The sequence below is a fragment of the Herpailurus yagouaroundi genome, unplaced genomic scaffold (genome assembly GCF_014898765.1).
Source record: "Herpailurus yagouaroundi ecotype Mexico unplaced genomic scaffold, PumYag 192, whole genome shotgun sequence".
In the NCBI taxonomy this organism is placed as follows: Eukaryota; Metazoa; Chordata; class Mammalia; order Carnivora; family Felidae; genus Herpailurus; species Herpailurus yagouaroundi.
The window spans coordinates 1,241,371-1,260,613 of NW_024412423.1; the positions used below are offsets into that span (position 1 = coordinate 1,241,371).

Genomic DNA, 19,243 nt, shown 5'->3' on the forward strand with positions numbered 1-19,243 from the left:
TTCAGAGGGTCTGCTTACCTGATTTGCATGTTCCATACCCAGCAAAGGGCCCAGCATATAGGTGTTGAATAAATGTCTTTTGAGTAAATAAGTTGAGTGAGTGAATTCTCATAAAGTGACTATGGTCCTACAGACTCCCTTAAGTTTTTTTTTTAATGTTTATTTATTTTTGAGAGAGAGAGAGAGAGCACGCAAGCAAAGGAGGGGCAGAGAGAGAGGGAGACACAGAATCAGAAGCAGGATACAGGCTCTGAGCTGTCAGCACAGAGCCCAACACGGGGCTCAGACTCACAAACTGGGAGATCCTGACCTGAGCTGAAGTTGGATGCTTAACCGACAGCCACCCAGGCGACCCCAGACTCCCTTAAGGCACAGACTCAGGGCGCCTGGGTGGCTCAGTCGGTTAAGCATCCAACTCTTGATTTTGGATTTCAGCTCAGGTCATGATCCCACAGTTTGTGAGTTCGAGCCCCACGTTGGGCTCTGTGCTGATGTGCAGAGCCTGCTTGGGATTCTCTCTCTCCCTCTCTCTGCCCTTCCCCTGCTCATGCTCTCTCTCTCTCTTTTAAAATAAACATTAAAAGATAAAACATAGACTCTACCTGTCCAGGGAAAAGACATCCCTGTAGCCAAGCGTCCTTATCCCTTCTTCCTTATGACCAAAGCCTTTTCTCCACCACAGATGCTGGAAGTTTGAATCATCAGGTCATAGGGATGCATGGGTTTAATTTCAACAGATTTGCTAACTTGCTCTCAAAAGCCTTTGCCCCAGTTCCCACTTGTGCTTCTGTGGGTGTGTTTCTCAGTTTCTCTGGGCCTCAGTTTCCCCACCGGTAAAACAGGGATAATAACGCTCACTTGCAGGGTGTGGGACGTGAAAGGTAATGACATGAGGAAGTGTGTGGTCCAGGTTTTGGAAGGTCACCGCTTACCAACAAGGTGCCACAGTCATTCCTTGGTCGGTGACATCGGCCAAACCAGCCCAGCTCTTGTCCTTGAGAAGCTTGGCTGTCATGGAGACACGCTCACCCTGCTTTACGTCAGTAAGGAGGACAAGGGCCTCGGTAGCCCGGAGGCACAGCCCACACCCTCTGCCTGGCTGGCGAGAAAGTCACAGCAGAGAGGAGCCCTGAACTACTGCCATTTCCTGCAGAGGATGCCACACCCTTGACTTGTCCCTGGAATTGGAGCTGTTTGGGGCTTCGGGGCAGGGTGGCCTCAGAGGGATGGAGCTGGCCAGGTGCAGGGAGCTTGGGCTTTATCCTAAAGCTTTCAGACCTAACAGGTTCTAGGCACTGAGGATAGAACAGCCATAGATGCAGGCGAGCCCCCGGTTCTCGGGCACAGGTGCAGCGGACAGAGAGGACAGCTGACCACCTAACAAGTGGGGGCATTCGAGATGGTGATAGTGCAGCAGAGGAAACAGCCCGAAGGGGAGCAGCGTCCACGTTAGCACAAGGAATGTGCTCCCAGAGAACGTGGGACAAGGACACGGGTCTGGGGAAGCAAGAGACAGCCAGGTGTCGGGGCGGGGTGGTCTGTGCACTCCTTCCTGCCAACGAGAACGCGTGCCCCCAGGAGCTCTCTCCCTTCGGTTGTGGGCTCCCTGTGAAGCACAGTGTGCCCTCCTGTCTTCTCGTCTGCCGGTTGGTTCTGGGTGTCTGGTCTGAGACTGGGCCCTGGTGCTTGGCACACCGCTCAGCCCGTGAAGGGCCGGCAGGGGAGCTCAGTGACTCGATCGGATTCTGGTGGTGCAAAGGGCCACATGCTGCACCCAAGGCCAAACCGTTTCCTCCCTGTGTTCAAGGAGGCTCCGTACGTTCTGGGTGTTAGGAATGGCACTAAATGCGAATGAATTGCGTTCTGGGAGGGACATGTTCCCCAGCAGACAAGCCTGGCAGTGAGTGTAATGCTGGAGGATAGGATTGGACCAGAGCTTCTGGATTTTTCTGGGAGCTCCAAATTCCTCGTGGGCCCCACCTGTGCTGGGAACACAGGTGACTGTCTAAACAGTTCTGCATTTCTCTGTCTCTTCTGGGTCAGTGCCTGCCTGGCAGGGTCTCTCCCTACCCCTTTGTTATATGGGGACTCCTGGGGCCCTAGTGGCAGTGGGGAGGCTGGCACGAGTCCTCGCCATTTTTGCTGTGAGGTGGAGTCAGGTCTGGCCCCGGGCTCTCTACCTGGATGGCTCAGGTGTGCTGGGCCCCACCTGGTCCAGGGCAGGTTCTGTGATGCCCTGTCCACTATGCAGCCTCTCCCAGCCCATAGCCAGCCACCCTCCACCCCAGCCAGTGTAATACAGGAGCGTCTGGAGCCCACCTACACCCCTCTGGGGCTGGGGGGAGCCAGGCTGCTACTCAGGCCAGTTCGCTCAAACCAGCCCCACCCCATACCTCACCTCACACTTAGTGCCACATTGGGAATGGACTCTACTCTCATGATGTGGTCTCCACTCAGAGTCCAAGTGGGAAGCAGGGCCCATAGCCCTCAGAATCTGTGTGTTTGACCCTAAAGGTGTGTGGGGAGTAGAAGCAGGGATGGGGCACCATGACCCTGGCTCTGGCTTCCTACCTCTCCCTCAGCTCCTCCAGTGACCTCCTTCATCAACCAGGACACTTCCCTCTCCCCTGTTGCTGTCCCCAGGGATTTCCGGTGTGCCACGGCCAGCCTCCTCACGATGGTATCTTCCCTCTTTCTTTCTTTGGGTCAAAATAGTGATAGGACAGCAGAAAAATGTGAATCACAGTAGGAAGGGAAAAAAAATCATTGTTTTCCGATGACATCACGATACCCGGTTGGACACAGGTGACAGAGATCACGTCACAGGGGTGGAGGTTGTGCCTTTCAGACTCTGAGACAGTGGGGGAGGCGAGGATGCCTCAAGGTCTTGACACGGTGGTCCTCTCCCCAAAAAGCCTCTTCTGGATGAGACTCCGTGGGGGTCGGGTCCCCGGGGCTGTGTGGTCAAGTAGTGCCAAGGAGCTCAGGGGTACATCAGGCAGACAGGCGATGGCCCCAGGCTCTCCAGGGCCATGGCAGCTGCCAGCAAGAATCAAGATCCCTGCCTTCTCTCTGCTCCTTCCCTGTCAGGGGCCTCCAAACAGTGGCCTCAGGGGGGACACCAGGCCCTGGCCTCCAGCCTCAGCAGAGTATGTCCCTCCCTTGTTCTGTAGCATTACCCCCTTTCTGATGAGTTGCTGGTCAGTGAGTGGGAAGGTCAGGTCCCACATAGTGGTGTGGCCATCCCTTACCCACAGTGGGGCCTGTCAGGGAGAACACCCTGATGTGGGACACACACACACACACACACACACACACACACACACCCCTGGTGGGCAGCAGCGTGGGCTTTGGAAAATGCCTGGCGTGCACTCCGGTGACCCAGAGGAGAGCCCCTGGTGGGCCCGGGAGTGAAGCCTGGGTGTGTATCATATGCCTGGGGTTTTGCTAGATGCTTTAAGTACAGTGTTGAGGCTGGTGCTGGTAATAGCCTGAGTGATAAGGACCCACATCACGGCAGGATGGTGGCTGAGCCCACGCTAGAACCCGTGCAACCCAACAGAGAGACAGGGAAGGTGCAGTAGTTAGCATCAACGGGACTGTCCTAAGACAGGTTTGCTCTTTGTTTGCCTGGTGAGCATATGCTGAGCCTCCGTTGGGTTCCGGGGATCCACCTGCTTGTCTGGTGGGGGAGAAGCCCTGTCTCCACCCTGGGGACCTGCAGAGGTATCCCCAGTCCCAGCAGAGGGTGGCCTGCCATGGGCCGGGGGGCAGGAACAGTTTGGTCGTCCCTAGAGGAGTCTTGGCATCTTAGGGCTGTGTTCTTGGACTTGGTGTTGAAGGAAGGCTCTACCCACCTCCCATTTTTATTGTACAGTCTGAACCAGTCCTGCCCATTTGCATTTCGTGGCAGTTCGATATTTTGAGCAGCAGCTAGCATCGTGTTTGTTCTTGTGTTGCCTGAGATGCCATCAAGGAGAAGTAAGTGGGGAGAGGAGATCTGCAAAGGGATGTTTATTCTCACAGTAAAAGCAGGAGATGCACACAGGAGATGTCAGGAGATGCACACAGATGAAAACAGTCCTTCCCGGAAGCCCGAAGAACCCTCTGCCCCAGCTTCCCACGGCACTTTTTTTTTTCCTGCCTCCACTGGGATGGTCCATGCCTACTCCCAAGGGTCCTCAGAGAGACCAGAATACCCTAAATACCCCAGGTATTTCAGGGGTCCCAGAGAAGCCACCAAGCATCTTATGAGCCCTGCTTCCTGAGGCCTCATGACAGACTTTTCCGGGCCTGGCTTGCTCCCCAGTGTGGTGCCAGGAGAGGCTTGTGCTACCCCTCTGATTGCCAAAGTTCAGCTCAGGGGAAGAGGTGACAAGTTTCCTGGAGGTTGGGCACAAGGGATGGGAACCCCACCGATGGCTCTGCCTACAGGGAACCCCATCTCCTGGACCTGTCTTTCCTGCACCCTCCTGTCCCCAGATCCTTCCAGCAGAGGGGAAAGTCACCTCTGCCCAGCAGGGTTAGGCCACCTGCCAGGGCTCCTTGGTCACCAGGGTGGAACTATGCCACAAAGGCCAACTTTTACATTATCATGCAGAGCCTGTGTCCTTCCTTATTGTCTATTCCAGAACAGAAACTTGGCCGCATCTTTGCATAAGCAAAAGGCACATTACAGTGTGTTTCCCCAAACAAGAGAACCCTTGGCCTCTCTCTGCACAGAGAAGGGCTGCGGCTTTGAACATTTCCCCCTAAGGTTTAAAGATTCCAGGATCAATTTCTCAAGACAGGGCTCAAGGACACTGTCCTGGCTTCCCCTCCCCCTGTGGTCTGAGCAGAGGAGAGAAGCCTCCCTAGCACACAGGTTTCCAGGAGGGTGGAGTAGCGATGGGGATGCACTTGGGCATGTAGCTAGGGTCTCGGTCATTACAGGGCATCATGAGTCCTGCCGCTGTCACACATTTCTGCCTATTTCCTATCGTTCCACATTCTCCAAAGTTACTCACCCATTCATTCATTCATGCTACTGGGGACACAGCGGTGAGCAAGGAGGAACGGTGCCTCTCTTATCAAGTGCATAGTCCAGGCTGGGAGCAACTACTTTAGGGGGTACTGTGAGCTAAGACAGTTGTGTTGGGGGGAAAGCATGAGAAGACAGAAGGCACAGCAAGTGCAAAGGTCCTGAGGTAAGGATGGTTTCTCCATGCAAGATACACAGAGGCCAGTGGCTGGACCACAGTGAGCAAGACCAGGGCAATCTGAGAAGAGCCTGTAGGGCTTTGATTTTATTCTGATTTCAGTGGGAAGGCCTTGGAGTGGATGGGAATTAAGCAGGAGGGTCACCGCCCCCTCCCTTCTTTGAAACACATTTATTACCATGACTTTGTTTTGTCAGATGCTCTTCAGATATTTCAAGAATTCTGGGGCTGGAGAGGGGGAGAGGGAATTCCATTGCACAAGCAGCCGGAGAGGGCAGCCAGGCTTTGCAGAAGGCAGAGCTGTTGAGATTGGGGCCTCCCAGGCAAAGTAGCTGAAGGGGAACACAGAGCAGCCAGCCAGGGCCAGCTTAGAGAGGGCTGTGAGTGCCGAGTGCCGAGTGCCGAGTGCCGTGCCATGGTACCGGGGCTGCTCCTAAAGGCAGTGGGGAGCCATTGAGGGTTTCAGGCAGAAGAAGAGGAGGCCAGATCTGCTGACTGGTGACCGTCCTGAAGAACGGTGCGTGGGGGTGTGGGCAGGACAAGAGGCAGAAATGCAGTTGGGAGCCCCTGCCGCCTGCCTGCCTGCCTGCCTGGGAGATGGGTTTGGGGTCAGGGGAGGAGTAGGACGTTGTGAGGGAGATGTTTGGAGGCTGTCTTCCATCTTCAGTGACCCTTTTTGCCACGTCTGTCAGCTCTCTGCTTGGCAGAAATGTTGTAGCTGTGTTCCTGTTAAGGAATTTGACTCATCGTTTCCCAATGGTCTCTATGCACAGGTGGGTCCCATTGGCCTCTAGCATCTGTGCGGGATCTCGTGGGGAATGGAAGGGAGCTGCGCTCCGGGGCTGAGGCAATTTTACAGCCCCCTGAAAAGCTGATGTCACCCTGGGGAGCAGGGCAGGGCCCACTCCTCAGACCGGCAGAGGGAAAGGGTGGTGGGTGGCCCTCTCCTCAGCACTGCCCTGCATTCCCTGAGAGGTATCATAGAGGGAGGCCAGGGCATGGCCCACTGACTCTCCTAGAGGAACAGACCATGTGGAGAGGTATCCCCCGTGGAAGGGACAGAGGCTTCTTAAGGGAGAAACCATGAAAGGCTCATTGCAGTTGAAAGCGACTGGGGTCAGGGGGTGGCTGGGGGAGTCTCCAGAGCAGGCCTGGCTGCCAACCTGACCCATGGCCTAGCCTCCTCACTGGCTCTCTGATGGATGTGCTTCTCCATAGCCCAGCCCAGCCAATGCAAGCTGGCAGCCAACAGGCGGCTTGGAAGGCAGGGCCTCCCCTCTCCAGTGTCCGCTCAGTGGCCTGACACCCCAGACTCAGGTCGCCTTGCCACCACCCCCAGCAGGATGTGGGCCTCTGCCTCATAGAGCTTAGCACTGAGTGGTGGGGCCCCTGGAGTTCTGGTTACCTCCTGTCCCAAATCAGGAGTCAGGGTCAGGCCTGCTCCGTATCCAAGGACATGGAACCCCTTACCCAAGATGCGAGTGGCTACCTTTGGGCATAGTGGCAGGGACCAGGGGAACAGGAGGATGCTGGGCCCTGATGGGCAAGATCTGGGCCAGGAACTGGGAAGGGGACCTCCCTCCCTGTAGGAACCAGCAAGCATACCCTCACTCAGAACCTCAGCTTACCCTTTGCTCAGGTGGGATTGACCACCTCTCATTCTGGCCTCCAAGGGCTGTTGGGAGCATAAAATGATCTAGATAATTCTGTGAACTCAGCCCTGAATCCCTTCCGAATATCAAGGCAGGTTTCCTGTCTTCATAAAGATTGTAACACCACAGGCTTACAGCCTTACTGTGCACCTGAGGGGCCAGGTCCGCTTGGGATGCACCCCTAGGCCAGCTCTGAGAAGTGAAATTAGAACATGGGCTCCAGAGAGGCACTATCAGGGTGTCAAAGGAGCCTGAAGCCCCTCATTTTCTGGGGAAGCTCTGAGAGATGACCCCAGGACATTTTTCCTCCCTGACTCCATGCAAAGCAAAGATGGACCACCTCCATTTGCCAACAAGAGGATGAGGCCAAGCAGGCCCCAGGGTGTCCCAGGGCTGTATAGGAGGTGCCCTCCCCAATTCTAGTCCACGTCACTCCTGACATCTGTTCTTTCTCTCCACTCATCCCCAAATCTGAGCCCCACACTTGACACTTCAACTGCTGTAGTGGGCACTTCAATCTACATTCCATAAAGGAGGCAGAGTAATCTTTGTAAAATGCAGTGTAATTATATTTCTCTCAGGGCTCCATATCCTCTATTGCTCTTTGAACAGAATTGGAATCCTTCTCACTACCTGAATACTTGTGTAGTCTGACCTCAGAGGCCCTTTCCCCCTGCTCAGTTCTTAGAACACACTTTACTGCCTCTGACCCCCAGGACATTTGCATATGCTACTTTCTTTGCCCAGAACACTATCCCTGCTTTGCTGAGTTAACTCCTTCTCATTTCTTATCTCTGAGATGAAATGCCACATCCTTAGGGAGCCCACTAATCATCACTGGGGCAGATTCACCATTAATATGCCCTCAATTTCCCTGCCTATCTCTAAAGGTCCTCATCAGCATCATCATGATGGTGGAGCTGTTTTTGACAGAAGGCCAGTTCCAGGCTGGTTACTGAATCCCAAATGCTAACATGATGCTTGGCATGCAGTGGGGCCAATAGCTTTCTCCTGGGTCTACTGGGTACCTACTAAGGTCCGTGGGGAAGGACAGTCCAAGGCCAGGCAACTCGGGACCCCGGGGTGGGTGGTGGGCCCTGTGAAAGGCCAGGGTGGCTCAGCTTGAGAAGTCCCATTGCAAATCTATAAGGGGCTCATTGCTGGACTGGGGTGGGGGGGAGGAGGCTATACACTTGGCAGGATGGACATCTACACACCAAAGCTGATGGGTGAAGAAAAAGGCAGCTATTTTTTAGTTCTTATATTTGATGCCACCCTCACTCCAGGATTGAAGGGAAAATGTGACCCGGCCCCTGAGAGGTGGCTCAGGCTCTTCCTGTTCAGAAGGCTTTAGGGGGAATAGTCAGGTCAGAGGGTAAGCTCTGACTCTGGGCTTGCCTTAGCTCAGGCTACTCTAACAATATACCACAGGCTGGGTCACTTCAACAGCACACATTAATTTATCATAGTTCTGGAGGCTAGAAATCCAAGATCAAGGTGTCAGCCAATTTGGCTCTTAGTGAGGGTTCTCTTCCTGGCTTGCACATGGCCTCCTTCCTGCCATGTCCTCACATGGCGGGGGACCCCACTCTCATGACATCAGCCAATCCTAATAGCCTCTCAAATGCCCAACCTCCAAATAGCATTATGTTGGGGGTTAGGAACTTGAGGGGATGCAATTCAGCCCATACCAGGGCTGTTCATCTCCTGTCCCTCCTCCCTCAGGATAGGGGTGGTGCATGGCTTAGCCCCCCTGCATCTGCACACATCTGTCCCAGCATGCTCTGTCCTGGGCACTGACCCTCCAGGCTTTGGCCCTGCGGTTGGGGTCATTCAGGGTTTATTCTCTCTGCCGTGGCCACACAACGTCTGCCCCCCTGCAGGACAGCACCCCCTGGACTCTCTCTGAAGCCAACCCACAGGCCAGCCCGCAGCTATCCTGCCCACTATCCCTGGGTCCCCTATGTGTAGTTGGGAGCTGTACTCCATTTGGGCTCTCTGAAGCCACCCCTTCTCCATATGAACCTGTCCCTTCCCAGGTCCCGGACAGCAGAATCAAGCCCTCTCTGCCTTTGACTTCTTCCCAAATATCAGGGCTATTTTTATGCTCCCTGCCCTGTTCCCCACCCCCCACCCGTGACTCGAGACATGGGCTGGAGGTCAGGGGTGGAAGGAGTAAAGTGAAGCCTAGTCATTCCTCTCGGTCTTTCTTCCCCCTTTCCTCCCTCCTGTCCCCTCCAGCTGCAGCAGGACCTCTCCATGTAACTGCCTTCTTGGCTTCCACACCATGACTTTCAGTCAAAGTCTGTGAGCCAAATTGGCCAGGCTTTGCCTGTGAGAGATAAAGCAATACTTTGGAGACAAAAACCCCTTTCTCTCTTATAAACTGGCTTTTAGAGCTATCGTCTCACTGTGGACTAAAAAATCTAGTTTGACCCACATTTAGGGATGTGCACCCTGCCCCTGTGACCTCATGGCAAGGCTTCCGGCAATCCAGTTTAGCGGTGGTGACAAATATGGCATCTTGCTGTTAAGCTTTGTGAGACAGGGACTGTCATCCCTGTTTGTGGAGGGCACCGCACAGCGTGGGCGGGTTGACAGCCTCCCCTGGGCTCCACCTTGTCATCTGCAGGTGGTCCTCAGGCCTGTGGCTCCTGCTGACACCTCTCTGGTTGTCTTTCAGGTCAACGAAATCTATCATGACGAGTCCTTGGGGGCCCACATCAATGTCGTGTTGGTGCGGATAATCCTGCTTAGCTACGGGAAGGTGAGTGAGCTGGTGGCTTCCAGACACAGTGGAGCCTCCCCAACTCTCGTGATCTCTGTGGGGTGAATGGGGACCCTCCAGTGAGGCACAGGTCTCCTCTGAAAGCCAAAACCTTGGTGCCTGTCCCCAGCTCGGCCCGTGGTACCTGGAAGAGACAAGAAACTCGTGAGCCTCCCCCATATTCCTGATCCCCTTTCACCTCACCCCTGGTTTTATAATGTAGGTTTTGTTATTATTCATGTGTGGAGAGGCTAACTGATGATCAGGAGGTGACTGCCATGGAAAAGTTGGTTTATCATTCACACAGGGCCACTGGGGCAGTACCAGGATGGGTCAGAAGGCAGAAGGAGTGGGGGACTGTTGTCTCCACAGGAAGGGCTGAGTGTGGCAGAGTAAGCAAGCACAGGACTGGCCAGCGTGAATAATTCCTGTGGGCTCTGGGTCGCAGGTGGCTAGTACCTTCCCTGAGTGACTCAGGCAGGGTGGTGAGAGCCCAATGAAGGAGGTGGCTGGGGGTGCAGACTCTGAACTGGTTGGTTTGCATTTGAAAAGCATGCTCCAGAGCGAGTTGTTTATTATCTCTAGGAATTGGCTAACCCCAGGAGGGTCAGCATGGCCCCAGACATCAAAGCATCAGAAACACAGGTTACTTCTCCCCTCCCTCCCACCTCTTCCACCCATGTTTTCCTCTTCTTATGCTGTGTGGCTTCTGCCCTCACTGGGCTCTCTTGCCCTCCCTATCTTCTCTTGCTGTCAAGCTTGGTGCTGTCTTTCCTAGCAGCATGCAGGGGTCTGTGCAGCTAGGGTAGGAAGCCCCCAGAGACAGTGACCCAAGACCTGAGACAGAAAGATAAGGGGGTGCAGAGAAAGGAAAGATGGTGAGGAAGGAAGAAGCCCTGTGCTGGGCAAGTCAGAAGTACTTTACCCATATTAACTCACTGAAGCCAAGGGCAGATGGGGAGGCGGATGTATGACAATCCCCGTTTCACAGATAAGAATCCTAAGGCTTAAAGTGGGTTGGTGGTGTTCTGGGTGAGTGGCCAGTGTCATTTGGCTCCTGCGGAGTTGGGCTTCTCACCCTGCAGCCAAATTCTAGAATCCATCGTCTGACTTCGCTCAGTATGTACAAAAATCAATCATCATGCATGGTAATTAGGTACAGGGTTAATTCATCTGCTCAAAGACAAAGAATCTTGGTCTCCAACAGTAAAATCGAACTGCACACAACCTACAAGGCCCGTGGTATAAAAAACGACAATGGAGGGCTCGTGTGGCCGGATGAATTCCAGGAATAGTAGATCTTGTGCCCACTCTCTTTACCCTAGGAAGCACATCCCTCTAAAGTAGAAGCGGCCACAGTAAGGACACCCATTATGCTCTTTCATGCACCCCTGGGAGAACATAAGATGTATCAAAGAAGACTGTCAGAACAAGGCAGAAATTGGAAAAAAACTAACCGCTGGAGTCTTTCATTCTCTTTTTAAGATCTTTAACAGATTACATTTTAAAAGGCATAGAAGTTTCAAATAAAATAATAATAATGTATAGAGTTAAATTAGTAGTTCTATCATTTTCTTCTTTGCCCTGTGTGACTCCTTTTTGAGGAATCCTAGAACACTTGAAAATTACAAAAGTACTTTAGGTTGTAAAGAAAATTCCAGTGAATTTTATACAGCAAAAACTGTCCGGGCTATCTTTTCTGACTCAGTGCCCTAAAACGCGGTGGAAGGAAGGGATATATGAACTGAAATAAAAAGTCCAATTTCTTTGAAAAGTTAAAAAAACAACCTGCTTGGAAGACTATTAGAGCTGGGAAAATTAACGAAAGTGATAGTACTACAGATCAAAACCTGTATAGAGTGTGGCCAAAGCTGTATTCAGAGGCAAATTCGCAGGTGCTTTCCAAGATTACACAAGAGAGAATGAATACACATGGACCCTGCAGTAATGTTAGAACAAAAGTCCATAAGAACTGCAAACCAAAAACCTAAGGAGGACAAAAATAAGGAGGTAGTTTCGGAAAAGCAGAAATTAAAAAATTAGGAAATAGAAATAATTGAACCAATCAAGAAGAGAACCTTAGTGAATGCAAACCTCTGACATAAAGAGAGAGAGAGAGCGAGGAAACACAGACTGAAAGATGAGAAAGGGTGTACACAACGTAACCTACACCAGGATGCTTATCTGGACAGAAGAGAAGGCATTTGGGGCAGTTGCCACACTAGGCCGCTGCTGGAAGACCCCCAGTTCGGGTCCTCTCTCAACCCCCCTCCCTCCGGATGGCCAGCAGATGAGGTGGACCAGCTATCGGAGGGCTTAGGGAGGCTCTCTAGACCTGTGTCCAGGTTTGGGGTGCTGCACTCCCTGGGAAGGGAAGCTGAGGGTGGACCCTAGCCCAGAGATCCAGTCCCAGCCTCCATTCACAGGCAGGGGTCTTTGGAATGGCCCAGTGGAGTAGCTGTCCACATGTTCTGCACCCCCCCCCCTCATTTCTCTCCTTCCCCAGACCAGCTCCTTCCAGCCCCTCCATTACCACCTGGGGCCCTCCAGCCAGCATCCTTCGGTGTCTGAGAATTTTCAGAAATTTGGCATGAGGTGTGGACGCAGTGAGATCCCCTACCCCTTTTCTCTACTGCTGGAGGGGGGAAATGGGAAACTTCAGGTTGGCCAAGGGCATGGAAGTAGATAGAGTTGGAGAGCCACAGAATGGTCTGGGCACCAGGTGGCAGCTTGCGTCCCCTCCGCCCCTGGTTGCCCCCATATTGGTTAAAAAGACAAATTTGGAAATTGTGCGTTGTTAATTGCTTCCTAGTGGTAGCAAAGCTTTGGCTCTCAATTCGGCCTGAAATGTGTCGATTGCTCAAGGAAGCAAAGCTTCGTTTATTTTAACTACACCCCAGCAGGCTCTGTGCTAAATTGTCCCCACCCAAAGCCATTTTTTCTTGTTGTTGTTTTCCCCTTCATGGCTGCCAGCAGGTAGATAGACTGTGTGACCAACAGTCCGACATTTGCAGAAGTGTCAGAACCTGAAGGTGAACAGTTGAGTATCTCTGAGTCAGGGACAAGGACACCCTGGGAAGCCAGGGATTTCCTGGGAAATGAGAATATTTCAAAGCTGAAAATGTTAGAAAACACCATAAGTCCCATAACCATGGAGGGAACTCAAGTTCTCTAGCACTTTCAGAGTTCTCTGAAAATTACCTCTAAATAGAGAGTCAGATCATCTATTTTTGCCAGTGCATTCTTATTCATTTCTAAGGAATTATTAGCAAGGATAATACAACGCCATGGAAATCATTTCAGAGCACACACACACCATATATACATATATATATATATATATATATATATATATATATATATATTCTGACATCCACCCAATTTATTTTTATAGCCAGTGTGATTCCTATACTCAAAGCTGCCAGAGGTAACATGTCCAAGACAATGTGCAGACCTGTCTTCCTTCTAAAAATAGACATAAAAAATCCTGAGGCTTAATTTAATAATGCAGAAAAAGAAACTCCCAGCACGATAAAATAGAGTTTATCCTGGGAATAAGGCAATCGTCGAATATCAGGAAGTCTGTTCATATAATTCATCACATTTGCTTGCCAAATGACAAAAGTTGTAATTGAACCCATAGTTTTTGAAGGGTTTCTGTGTGCCAGGCTCTGTGCTGGGCCACTGACGTGGTCCCTGACCTCAAGAGCTTCTAAAGCAGAGGTACAGACAAAGAAACAATGATTACAGGGGGTCAGGGACTCATGGGGGGAAGATGAGGCAGGCAGCCCTCACAATGTCAGGCCAACTGACTGGAAGGGAGTAAAAGGGAGAAGAACCAGAAGAGGGGTGGTTTCCAGGATCTGATTTGCATTTCCAAGAGGATCCCTGGACTCCTGTGGGCATCATGGTGGGTGGGAGCCTGGCTGAGGAGGGTGCGGGCGCCATTGAAGGGAGGACGGCGGTGGGCTGTACCGAGACCATGGCCGCAGGCTGGGGTAAAGAAGGCAGATGGAAGAGAACTGTAGGAGGCCAAATCCAGAGGACATGGGTTCTAAGTGGATGAAGGTGGGGAGACCCTGAGCCCATGCCTCAGGCAGCCAGGTGCATGCTGATTGATGTCAACCACTCAGATGGACAACACAGGAAGAGAATCAGGGTGTCGGAGGGAGAAAGGCAATGAGTTCAACAGGGATGTGTTGAGTTTGAGGTGCCGAGTGCCACCCCAGTAGAGATGGCAGGAGAGGCTGGCATGGGGGCCTGGGGCTTGGAGAGAAGAGATGAGTATTGCTTGCAAAGGCATGAGTGGGGGGTGCATGGTGAAGTATGCCGAATGGGGGGCCCCTTAGAAAGAGCTTCCAGGAACCCCTGATGCTCTGAAGCCACCAGCAGGGCAAGGGCATGGTCTGCAGCATAGTTGCTGAGAGAGTACCTCCCAGTATTCAAAAATCTGTGAAAACTAGTAACAGATGGTAACATGACAACCAAAATTTTATTTAAAGGTGGAGAAAAGAAGCACATGTCCCTAAGAGTGTCTGCATAGCTAATTCATAGGATGCTCCTAGACATTTACACGGGAAAATAGAGGGGTTCCATAGTCCAGTGAGTCTGGGAAAGGCTTGTCAAAGAATCTGTCAGAGACTTTATGACAGAAATGTGCACGGTGAATCTCAAGAAGTGGGTCACTACACATAGCTTCTCAAACCTGTTTCTCAGTGGAACCCTTTTCCTCACGTAGTCAACATTCTACAGAACGAGGCAGTTACAGTAAACGTGGTGACCAGAAGGTAGCTTTGTTACTGAGGTTCTGGAAATTCTAGATAATGTCTTAGGACATGGAACCAATATCGGAAAAGAACAGATGAAATTTTAATTGGTTGCTGATGATTATGTTCCTGGAAAACCCAGAGGATCCATTGTAAAGCTTTTAGAGTTAATTAAAGAAGTTTAGTGACATGGCCAACTGTAAGATAATTCTATAAAGATCGCTAATTTTTATAGGAGACTGTTAAAAACTGAGAACAAACTGAGGGTTGATGGGGGGTGGGAGGGAGGGGAGGGTGGGTGATGGGTATTGAGGAGGGCACCTTTTGGGATGAGCACTGGGTGTTGTATGGAAACCAATTTGACAATAAATTTCATATATTGAAAAAAAAAATCGCTAATTTTTGCACAAACCCACAATACCCTAGTAGTAGGTGTAATAGGGAAAGAAAAGTTCCATTTACAAAAGTAAGCAAAAATATAAAATATCTGGCCCAGTCCTAACAAGATAGATACAGGACCTACAGTAAGTAAATCACACATGGTTTTGTTTTTAAAGTTTATTTGATAGGGGCGCCTGGGTGGCGCAGTCGGTTAAGCGTCCGACTTCAGCCAGGTCACGATCTCGCGGTCCGTGAGTTCCAGCCCCGCGTCGGGCTCTGGGCTGATGGCTCGGAGCCTGGAGCCTGTTTCCGATTCTGTGTCTCCCTCTCTCTCTGCCCCTCCGCCGTTCATGCTCTGTCTCTCTGTGTCCCAAAAATAAATAAAAAACGTTGAAAAAAATTTAAAAAAATAAAGTTTATTTGATAGAAAGAGAAAGAGAGTGAGCACAAACAGGGGAGGGGGAGAGAGAGAGAATCCCAAGCAGGCTCTGCACTGTCAGTGCAGAGCCCTGTGCTGGGTTCAGATCCACCAACTGTGAGATCATGACCTGAGGCAAAGTCAGAGGCTTAACCAACTGAGCCACCAAGGCGCCCTGAATATTGCACATTGTTAATGATAGGAAGGAAATAAAAATAAAGGCAGAGACATATGTTGTTCCTACAGGAAGACTGGGTATAGTAGAGATACTGATTTTTCCTAAATTAATAGTTGGAAATTTGGTGAAATGATTCTAAGATTCATCTGGAAGCCTTATAATCCAGTCAAGACTGGCTGGGAGAGGCACCTGGGTGGTTCAGTCAGTTGAGCATCCTACTTGATGTCAGTTCAGGTCATGATCTCATGGTTCATGGGATTGAGCCCCACAATAGGCTCTGAATTGAGAGTGTGGAACCTGCTTGGGATTCTCTCTCTCCCTCCCTCTCTCTGCCCCTCCCCTGCTCGTGCGCGTACTCTCCCTCTGTCCCTCTCTCTCAAAATAAATAAACATAAAAAAAAAAGACTGAATGGGAAAGCCTCAAAAGCTAAGCAAATAAAGAGAGATTTACTTCAAACATCTTATAAAGTGAAAATAATTAAAATCATACTGTATTTGCGTAAGCATTAACAGATCAATTGAATAAACTATGGAGCTCTGAAAACACTTCATATATTTAACTTAACATGTGATAAATATAAATGAAATGGCTATTAAGTGTTATAAATAAATATATGAAAAATATAAATTTCATGTATAGTAAATTAAAAATAACATATGATAAATAACAGGCCGATAAAACATTCAACTATTTAAACCACAAAAATCAAGAAGAAAATATTGGTTGTCAAGGGGGCTCCTTAAGCGTAAGTACAATAGAAGGAATTGTAAAGGGGAAGATAGATATATTTGAACACTTAAAATATAAAACTTCTGTCCAGAAACAATTACAAGACAAAGCACGAGCATGAAAAACACTGGCAATATGGCAGTGATACCCTAATATATGAAGAGCTCTTACAAACCATAGGAGAAACAGAATTGGCAGTGGGTATAAACAGTTTACAGAAGAAAAATACAAATGGGCAAAAAAAAAAAAGAAGGAAAAGTTTTTAACTGTACTATTAATCAAATAAAGAATACAATTTGCCATATTTATTTATTTATTTTTTTGTTGTTGTTTATTTATTTTGAGAGAGGGAAATAGAGAGAACACGAGCAAGGGAGGGGCAGAGAGAGAGGGAGAAAGAGAGGATCCCAAGCAGGCTCCACGCTGCCAGCCCAGAGCCTGATTCGGGGCTCAACCCCATGAACTGTGAGATCATGACCTGAGCTGAAACCAAGAGTCAGACGCCAACTGACTAAGCCACTCGGTCACCCTGCAATTTAACATTTTTAAAGGATCGCCTGTGCTCAGATTAGAAAGAGGGATTTAACTGCTGGCTTGGATGGGTAAAGCATTACCCTTTTCTGGTATGAGTATAAATGGGTACACATTTCTAGAAGGAAATGTGACAGTACTCACCACTGCCCTTAAGAAGGTTCTTCCTGTTTGCTGCCCACCCGCCTTGTTCATTTCTATGACTCTATCCCAAAGCAGTTATCAGAATTGCGGACAAAGTTTTAGGAAAAAGACAAAGGCCATGGCCTTATTTCTAAGTGTAAACAACTGGGAAAAATCTCAACTGTCTACTAACAGGGGTCCAATTAAATAAACTGTAATACGTCTGTGTGGTAGAATATTAGGCTGCTAATAAATCCCACTTTATTTTTTTTTATTTTTTTAATGTTTATTTATTTTAGAGAGAGAGTGTGTGCCCAGGGGAGGGGAAGACAGAGAGGGAGACACAGAATCTGAAGCAGGCTCCAGGCTCTGAGTTGTCAGCACAGAGCTCAAAGCAGGACTCAAACTCACCAACCGTGAGATCATGACCTGAGCTGAAGTCAGACACTTAACCGACTGAGCCCCCCAGGTGCCCCATAAATCCCACTTTCAAAGCACTGGGGAATTGTTACAGCATACAGTTAGCTTTATTTGCTTTTGGAAAACAGAATATAACTTATCGTATGGTTTTTTTTTAAGTTTAAAAAAAAATTTTTTATGTTTATTTATTTTTGAGAGACAGAGACAGAGTGTGAGTGCGGGAGGGGCAGAGAGAGAGTCACAGAATCTGAAGCAGGCTCCAGGCTCTGAGCTGTCAGCACAGAGCCTGATGTGGGGCTCGAACTCATGAACCGTGAGATCATGACCTGAGCTGAAGTCAGATGCCCAACCTACTGAGCCACCCAGGCACCCCCTAAGTTTTTTTTTTTTTTTTTAATGTTTTCTATTTATTTTGAGAGAGAGAGCAGGGGAGAGGGGCAGGGAGAGAGAGAGAGAATCCCAAACAGGTTCCGAGATGTCAGTGCAGAGCCCTATGTGGGGCTCGATCTCATGAACTGTAAGCTCATGACCTGAGCCGAAATCAAGAGTCAGATGCTTAACCAACTGAGCACCTGGGTGCCCCAACTTATAGTATGATCTTAATTTTGTGCACAAATATATGTACAGAAGGGACTGGAAAGAATACATCAAAGGTGACTAATATTTCTCTCTGGGCAGTAGGCCATGGATTTTTATTTTCCTCTTTGTATTTTACTGAACTTTCATAATTTATCATGATAAGCATGTTTCTTTTCTAAACAAAATAGTGCATTTTTAATTATGAAAAAAATAGTTTACATTTTTTAAAAAGCACTTAAAAATGGCAGAACCCAAGTAATCCCATTTAACTGAATCCACCTGAGTAGAGTCTCCAGTGGCATGCGACAGGGCTCTGTCATGTCCAACATTTTATTCCTGATTTGAAGGAGGACCTTGAAGGGATTTTCTGCTTTCACTTGGCACCTCAATTCTGTGGAGGCTCGGAGACAATTGGGGAGGGGAGGGCCTCTTCTGCCCTCAGGGTCACTGTCTTACCTTTCCTGTGGTTGGGCCCAGGGGCTCTTCCAGTCTCCTGGTTAGGGACCTCTGAACAAACCATCTGGGCTAGAATGCAGGCTGCCACCTTACCTGCAGGTGAGGCCAAATCCCCCAGGAGTACAGGCACCTCCCTCAAGGCCAGGGCCATGTAGTTACGCCCCTCACCCCAAGTCTCCCAGAGGCAGAGTGGAGAGCATTGTCTGGCTCTTCCCAGGGACGTATGGGGAAGTGGGTGGGCCACAGGGCTGCCTGGAGGTCACGACCAGCAAGGTGCGTGGCTGGAGCTCACCTGGGCACTAGGGCAGCTTCAGTGAGACCAGTACTCGGACAGTGGCAACCAGGAGGGGCACAGGGGGACCCCAGCTCCCGTGACTTCCTGCTGGGAAGGAGTTTAGGAATTGGAAGGGAGAATCTGGAGCAGGAAGCACGCTTTCAGAGCTAAACCCAGAGAGCGCCTACTGGGACCCAGCCAAGGGCTCAGCAGCCCAGCCTCACACCTCTGCCAGTGACATCAGAGGAGTCAGGATAGAGGTCATCGCAGGCTGTGGGGGATTGCCCATCCCCAGTACCCCCAGCATGGCTGAGAGGGACAGCATGCTCCCTGCTCCTCTGCTGCCCCTGGGGATCCAGCTGGGCTGACCTGTCTCCTGTAGCAAAGCTTACCCATGCCCTGCCCACCTTCTGCCCTGCCCTGCCTGTCCCCTGGGAGCCCAGGTGGGGCCCATGAGGCTGTGGTGGAGGTCTCTGGAAAGGGCTATTGCCTGTCATGGCCAGTGTGTCCTGGGGGATTCCAGAAAGTTACAGGGCCTGACTGATGCTCGGTCCTCCTGGGGCAGGTTGCTGGAGTGTGAGGGCTTCCAGGGTGTGGCTTTCAATCTCCTGAGGGAGGACACATGTGCAGGCAGGGGTTCAGAAGAGTCAGGAGGGCACCGCTGGTGCTGTCCAGATACCCTGACGTGAAGGGACTGAATGCAGACCCCACCTATTGGTCCAGCATTGCTGGAACAGGGTGTGCCACCCTGGGCACAGAGGTTTGGTGCA

General features: G+C 50.4%; 1 protein-coding gene across 1 annotated transcript in view; it reads left to right on the forward strand.

Moving 5' to 3' along the window:
- Positions 1 to 19,243, forward strand: part of ADAMTS2 (ADAM metallopeptidase with thrombospondin type 1 motif 2) — a 241,212-nt gene that overhangs the window by 158,463 nt on the left and 63,506 nt on the right. Inside the window, exon 5 of the mRNA XM_040444205.1 lies at positions 9,534 to 9,617. Within this exon, the coding sequence (XP_040300139.1) occupies positions 9,534 to 9,617 (84 nt within the window). The remainder of the gene's footprint in view (positions 1 to 9,533; positions 9,618 to 19,243) is intronic.